Here is a 7,479-nt window from a genome sequence, read left to right as displayed (position 1 = left end):
AGGCTAACCTGTCTCTCCTTTTTTCGCTCGTCAGCTGTTAGACGCCTATTCATAGCTTTAGATTTTAGGTATGCTCTACGTAAATCTGAGGCCATTAGGTCCGGAGGCATAAGACCAAATATGATACTGGATACCGCTTCATGTGAGACCATTCTGAATGCACAGGCCACTCTGATGGCGCATAGCCTGGTCACTGCCTTTGCCTTATTGGCATTTGTTTTATTGGCGCAGTGCTTTTCCCCATATAGGGGCCGCATACATCAGTGTTGACTGGTAGGGCTCTCCTACTTTGACTTGGGCCACCAGTGTAAGCCATTATTGTTGACATTAGATTTGCTGCATGATATTGCATATATGCAATATTACGTAAGTCTGTTGCTAGAAACACGGCAACCATGAAATTTTAAATTTTTATAACATTAAGAATGATTAAATAAATGTTATTCTCACGAAAATTAAATCAAGTAACGAATATAAAAGTACGATCGCGATCCTTAATATGAGCTTGTTTGCATATCGCTTACACGACGCCAAAATGTCAACCAAATACAGTACTTGACAATTATGTAAATAGAAACAATATTTTTTATTTTAGTCCTTATGCTTATTTAAATTTATTTCATATAATTTTACGGCTTGCGTTTACTTTAGTTCATCGTGTTCACAATATAATAATCAACACTATAATTACAATCCTCGACTCTTGATACATTTAATTGAAAAATATTGTGTTATTTACGGAACGTCGCCAGTTAGCATCATAAGAGTGTCACGCCACTGACAGGGCCGCAAGTTGTTTTCTGACAAATCACAAACTACACTGCGTCATTTGTAAGACTCATATAACAAAATTGTAAAATATTTCCTGCATTTATAGTTCTTTGTAATTTTGGTTTTGTTTTTGTGTGTTTTATTTGTACAAAACTACAATTTTTACACCAGATTTCACTTCTTTTATTTTTGGCGTCTCTGGCGCTGAATGGAAAAAACGCCTTTTCAGTAAAAAGTGAGACAAATTACGAGCTGTGGCAGTTACATATGACTAAATTTAGCTTCATCTCCTTGCACTACTCATGTGACGTAATTTCTCGATATTGTTCTTTCAATTTACAATACATTCAAGGTTTTACTTTCTATACGTTTTAATTCTTATTTAAAAAATGATATCGGTATATGAAATTACTATTATTATGGTACGACTTTCAGCAATACATATTTCAATATCATGGAACTTTGTATAAATTGCGCACAATTTGTTTATGTATGTATATACTACTGAGTAATCGGAAACATACACCGCTTTAACTAACCGTGGGCGCCAACGTTATTTTCGATTTGTTTGAAAACTTCGATACTCAAGCATAACACGGGCAGTAGGTTGAATTTGTTGTTTAAATGAATGCTCCAAAGGTAAGTGTGTGTTGACAAATAAAAGAGGATTTTTGTTCTAACATAGGAAGTACGCTCAAATAACTTAAAGTAAAATAGGCTAAGAGAAGTAAAAATACTAACAAAATGTTGCTAGTTGTTTTCTAAACAGGTCCGGAAATTTGATATTCCCTCCAGTGCAATATCGTATAAACGTTTCTCTGCATTAGTTAGTCCGCAAAATGTCAATTTGAGTTGATGTCCAGTAATTTGATCAGATTGCCAGTGCTTTTTAGAGGAAATAATCGGCTTGCGGTTTTTTAGATGGTATACCCCTGCTTTCTTGAGGCGCGGCTTCGAAAATGACGAAGTCTCGATGCAGGTACTCATTTAATTCCAAAATTGCTGCCACATTTCCACATCTGCAACATTAAATGTATAATTAACAAATGACTTAACACAATTTCACTTATCGTAGCTATAACAAGTTATGGTGTTAGGGGTTGTCAGAATTTTCGAAATATCGCTGTTTTTCCAAATGATCAACTATATTTTTTAAACTGTTTACCACTATAACAAGGTAATTTCAATGGAATTTATAAATCTTTTTTAACAAGAAAAATTAGTAGCTGATCGAAGAATTTTTTTAATATCGATCATTTTAAAACAAAAATAAAAAAAATTGCTGAGGGCGCCATTTTGTTAATTAAAAAAAATAGATCAGGCACCAGATTGTTTAATAGCAAAATTAATTATATTTTATCGGATTGATTTTAGATGAATTACGAAAGATTAATTATGGTCACCGCAACTAGTTTAGGTTGGAACTGGTTGGTTGAAAATTTGATTTTTGTTTTCAAATTGGTAAAGTCATGTCAAAACCTATAATGGTGTGTTGTTATTACTTTTATAAAATACAAACATTTTCTGGCAAAAGAAATGTTATTTAAAATTGTCATTTTTTTCCTGCCCCTGACAACACCTAACCCCTTGTATCTGACTTACCTATAACAGTAGTTCGGCGCCGACCAAACCGTTAGTACAGTCTCATTAAAATGCCATTTGAATCCTTCCATGACCAATTGATGGGCGCGGCAGATCATATCAATGTCGTTGGTGCGGTTAAATTGCGACACAACATCTGAACCAAATAAATAGCCAGCTCCTCGTGGTGACACGCCCCAACCCGTCTGATCTTCAGGGTCACTCCATAATAAATCACACATGGGTCCATCATGAGGTACCTCTTGCTTGCGATCAATCGTTCTTATTTGATCTAAATACTGTATTGAAGGCGACAGGCCACCATGCACGCAGAATATCTTTCCGTCAATGATAGCCGAAAGACTGAGATAGTCAAAGATTTCGGTACAATAGCGCCAAACAGCCGTCGATCCATATTTACGCAAACATTCGTCGTAGAATCCGTAAACTTGTGTGATTTGGCGTGATTCGTGGTTGCCACGTATCAATGTGATGCGATCTGGATAACGTACTTTAAGCGCTAATAACAGCAGAAATGTTTCGACACTATAGTAACCCCGGTCGACGAAATCTCCCATGAATAGATAATTCTTTTCGGGTACATCACCACCAACTTTAAATAATTCTTTAAGATCATAAAACTGTCCGTGAATATCACCACACACTGTGACTGGCGAATCAACACGCTGCACATTTCCCTCTTCAACGAGTATTTCGCGGGCCTTGGCACATAGTGCCTTTACTTCATTTTCTCTGATTATTTCACAGCGTTTCAGCTGCTCAATCTGGCGATCCAAATCGCTATAATCGGTCATACTGTTGCTGCTCGATGCTGAATATGAGAAATGTGTTGCTGTTGCAGGAGAGGAACTGGAACTACGGTTGTTGTTGTTACGACTGCTCAAGGCGGCTGAGGAGTCTGTCAAGTGTTGCGGAGTTTTGATGGTGATCTTGTGGCGTTTTTGTTGTAGCAAGTTCGAAAAATTGGAAGTGGTTAGGTATTGGTTGCGTTGGTTCTCAAAGTTGGGCAGTAATCATGTGTTCTAAAAGATATGCAGCTGCTCTTGGTTAAGCAACTTCTGTTAGAAACAATATTGTTAGTCATACACTAGGCACATAGAGACGTTAAGTGAAAGTTAAATGCATTTGTAACTAGAGTAAATAGTATAGAGAATGAATTTAAAACTGAATTCTTCACTTAATAATTTAACTAATTTTACGAATTACCAACTGCATTTAAGAAACATTAATGTAATGAACATTACCAAAAAATTTAAGAATACTTAGTTGTACGTCCTCGTTGTTGCAATAACTTTTATTATAAAACCTAACAAACTTGTTATTAGCACAATTACAATGCACTAAACATTTAAACCACTTGGAGGTACTTACACCGACCTCGATAGCAGCATAAGTCCGTGAGCCCATTTGTGTTTTCTTAATTTACATTTACTACTTACCTCTTTTTGGTATATTTTGCAGCGGTTGTCTCACGTTTTATACCGATTTTCCTTGGTGGAACAAGATTAGTTGCACACAATCCTACAACCTCCACCCGAAACGGAAACAATGCAGCAGAATTTGACTGCTGCTCTTTAATGTTTTTAATACTTTTTATTATTTATTTATTACTTTATTATTGTAATTGTAATTAGAATGTGTTTAATATCAGTCCACAATCATGAAAATCACCGCGCTTGTTGGCTTCTTTCGCCAAACAAATGCTGCCAGATAATTCGTAGCTATAACAAGTTATGTGAATATTACAACTCTTTTTTGTTATATTAATATAACTACAAGTGTATACAAATGTTCGCTAATGAACAAATTTAATACCACGCAAATGCACCGCTAAAATTTACTGTTTTTGTTGAATTAGTGAGATATTGAGTCATAAAAGTATTAATAAAAGGAGATACGGTAACATTTAATTATTTCCTACCTTTGTTTTCGCATTTTTCGATATCGAATATCATACTATGATTTTAATGTTGCCAGACATATTTGGAAGAATTTGGAATTTAGTGTGTAGCCAGTTAGTTAAGTAGCAAAACACCAACATTTATTGTTGGTGAATAATAAAATAAAAAGCTTCCATAACGCGGTAGCGACTTTCCTACAGATTATAAATCTTTTTAAAATTTTTGTTTTAGATCAAAATTGCGGCGGCAATCGTGGACATCGTAAAGGACCTTTTTTTAAGTGTCATTTCAACAATTTATTTAACTATTATACTCCCAATATATAAACATAGAAAATCACTTTGTATTCGTCATGAATTTATTTATTTATGAATAACCGAACCAATTAATTAATTTGAACATGAAAAAAAATTTGCGAAAGTGAGTGATTTTTCGGAGGATCACACTGAGACGATCCATTAAACCTTTTGAAAATATTTATTGCGTCAAAATATATTACTTAAATTGTATTTTATAGATACTCAGAATATTATTTGCATTTTGTTTTCTGAAACAACACTGACAGAAATTTATAGACTCATCAAAAAGCAAAATGGTTTTTTGGCTGTTACATACACAATTTTCCTTCACATTCTTTTAGACTTTTGCTTGGAGAGAAAATTTCGATGTATTCTTTTTTTTTACTTAAAGCGAAGCAAAGTGTTGAGTAATGGCTAATCCAAGTAGAGCTTCTTCTTCGCTTCGTGTTAGAAACTTGCTGTGACATAAAAGTTCGATTTAAGTTTTTGTTTTAGTATCTTACCTACGAAGCAAAATACAGCAAAGCGCAGCGAAATGTTGGGGAACTCTCATCTTTTTATGCTTTGGAAAGAAGTGGTCGCTGTTTTAGTAGGGAGAGTCACGGAAAGCAGGGAGTCATTTTGTCATAGGCTATGTTTTCTCCGTTTCGTTGTTAAAATATGAACTGTCACGAAAAACGAGGAAAATTTGATGTAAACTAGTCATTAGAATGAAAGAGTAATACCAAAATGTTAAGAAACCTGCTGATGGGACTGTTCGATTTCAGTTTGTCTGTTAATTGCTAAGAAAGATGTATTTTTTCATAAAGACTTACCAAGTCTTGTCGCCACAAGAGAAAACGGACGAAATGTATGATTTCCTATAACTGAATTAACTAATTCGATCTGTGCTCTTTGACTACCAGTATTTTATCTAATCTAATTTTTAATTTTTAATTTATAAATCAGTTGTAGCAAGAAATCTATGATGTCGGCAAGAACATTAGAGACTTTTCATTCTTTTTATGCGGATTTATTTTAACTTTAATAATAGGTCACGCAATTTTGTTCGGGAAATTGTTCTGTGGAAAGCTCTTACGTATCTACTTCCGTAGATAACCACGGTTAAGTGATTACGTGAGTGCATAGGGCTCACTGATTACAAAGAACTGACTATAAATAAATGATTGTATAAATTCTCAACTTAACCTAAGATTTCAGTCTAGATAATTTCTCACGTTATATTTCAAAGATTGATAGTAGACATTCAAATTCATTGTTCTTTTAAATTCGGGCAACCCACAACCAACTCGTTTCTAGTGGAATATAACAAATTTGTGATTCCATAAAAAACTTTGCATTATATGTAAATCAACGGGAAATTTAATGTCAAATAAATTTTTATTGAATTCAGTTTTCATATTAATTTTTTAAATAGGCTTGCATTCTTCAAAAAGCAGAGAACTTCTAATAAAACTAGTGTGTAAAGTTGGCAGCCTGTTGTGTGGATTGTGTTCGATGACGTCATGGACGGAGCGGTTATTTTTCTCAGGCGCGCCATCCACAAACGCGCCTGTGTGAGTAGCAGTTGGTAGCAGTCGAGTGTTGAGATAGTACGGTCGTGTTTTACGTATATTTGTGTGCTGAGAGTGTCAATTGTTGGTTAAAAAGCAAAAGTAAAAAAAAAAGTATCAAAATAGTTAAGATAAAAGTGAACTTGTGAAAATAGCTGAAAAAGTAAGTGTTACCGGTTTATAAACTGAATGTGATAAGAAAATCGTGGGCGCTAGCAGAGCATCATAAGAAAGAAGAATAAAAACAAAACAAACGCAAAGTGGTTGAAAATTCCGAATTCCAATTAGAATTTTTAAGGAAAATGTTTTTTCTCATTTCTTTCGCAAAATGAGTACTTTTATTTCTAATTTTACACAGATCAAATGAGCAAATGACTTTGATAATTAGTAGATACATATATAAAGCGTTAATTTGCAATTCTTAATTGAAATTTTGTGTGGCCATCAGTTAATATGTTCCAATTAATACATATTGCAAATGGCATGGCGTTTCAATGCATACGATGACGTAGTTCTATATCATCGAACACCCAACACCCCACGTATTTGTTGTTCTTGTGTAGCGCTGCTGCCTGCGAAATATACATATGTATGTGTTTAATTTTTTAAGTGCCTCTGAGAATTTTTTATTAAATCAACTTAATGCGGTATTCTAAAGCGATATCTTGATATTGCATGTGTTAGTGCATTTTGACAAAAATACTTTTTCTGTGTGCTTTTGTGCCAAAACAAATCAAATATAAATACGTATTAGTATGTAGATATTTTTATTATCCAGAATACATATTTTTTATTTTTACATTTCTTTTTTATAATTTTATATTTAGGTTTCCCTTTTGTCCCACCGTATATAATCATTGTGAAATAGTGTCAGTGAATTAATAGAAAAGTATTTTTGTGCAATTTAATTAAAAAATTAAAGCGATCTTCAACTTAAAATACAATATAATTTCAATCTACCAACACCTAGAGAGAATCAATAATAAGGAATAAGCTAAGATGGGTAACATTCATACGACTGGACCAAATGAGGCGTTAATTGTTTCAGGTGAGTGCAGCAACATTCATATCATAATTCAACAAAGTATATAATAACACGAACTTACATATTGCGTTGCCTTTGGTGAATTGTTCTGAGATGATACCGGCTTTTTCGCTAGGATTACGTGTACAAAAGTTGCTTCTGTCTTAACGAAATGTACATATGTATGTAAATAATTATAACGTATATGCAATTAAAAATAAAAAACGTGCCAGCAAACGGAAATGTGAAGCGCCGTCAGTCTGACAATACATGCACATATGTATAACAAAACGGATGGAGCCGGCTTTACTATACATACATACATATGT

General features: G+C 33.9%; 1 protein-coding gene across 1 annotated transcript; it reads right to left on the bottom strand.

The window, feature by feature from the left end:
- Positions 1 to 607: 607 nt before the first annotated feature.
- LOC120774951 (serine/threonine-protein phosphatase 4 catalytic subunit) lies at positions 608 to 4,136 on the bottom strand. Its single transcript, XM_040104832.1, has 3 exons — positions 3,813 to 4,136; positions 2,374 to 3,431; positions 608 to 1,790 (listed from the first exon to the last, which is right to left on the bottom strand). The coding sequence occupies exons 2-3, from the start codon at positions 3,165 to 3,167 to the stop codon at positions 1,661 to 1,663; spliced, it is 924 nt and encodes a 307-aa protein (XP_039960766.1). The 5' UTR covers positions 3,168 to 3,431; positions 3,813 to 4,136; the 3' UTR covers positions 608 to 1,660.
- Positions 4,137 to 7,479: the final 3,343 nt, after the last annotated feature.

The sequence above is a fragment of the Bactrocera tryoni genome, chromosome 4 (assembly GCF_016617805.1).
Source record: "Bactrocera tryoni isolate S06 chromosome 4, CSIRO_BtryS06_freeze2, whole genome shotgun sequence".
Taxonomy (NCBI): Eukaryota; Metazoa; Arthropoda; class Insecta; order Diptera; family Tephritidae; genus Bactrocera; species Bactrocera tryoni.
This window is presented reverse-complemented; position numbering and strand designations above follow the sequence as displayed.

What these genes read in the sequence shown, in the direction of transcription:
- LOC120774951 (XM_040104832.1), bottom strand. Translation starts at nt 3,167, where the DNA reads ATGACCGATTATAGCGATTTGGATCGCCAGATTGAGCAGCTGAAACGC. An exon ending in GCGCCGAACTACTGTTATAG is followed by an intron (nt 1,791 to 2,373) that starts GTAAGTCAGATA and finishes TTAATGTTGCAG; the next exon opens with ATGTGGAAATGTGGCAGCAA.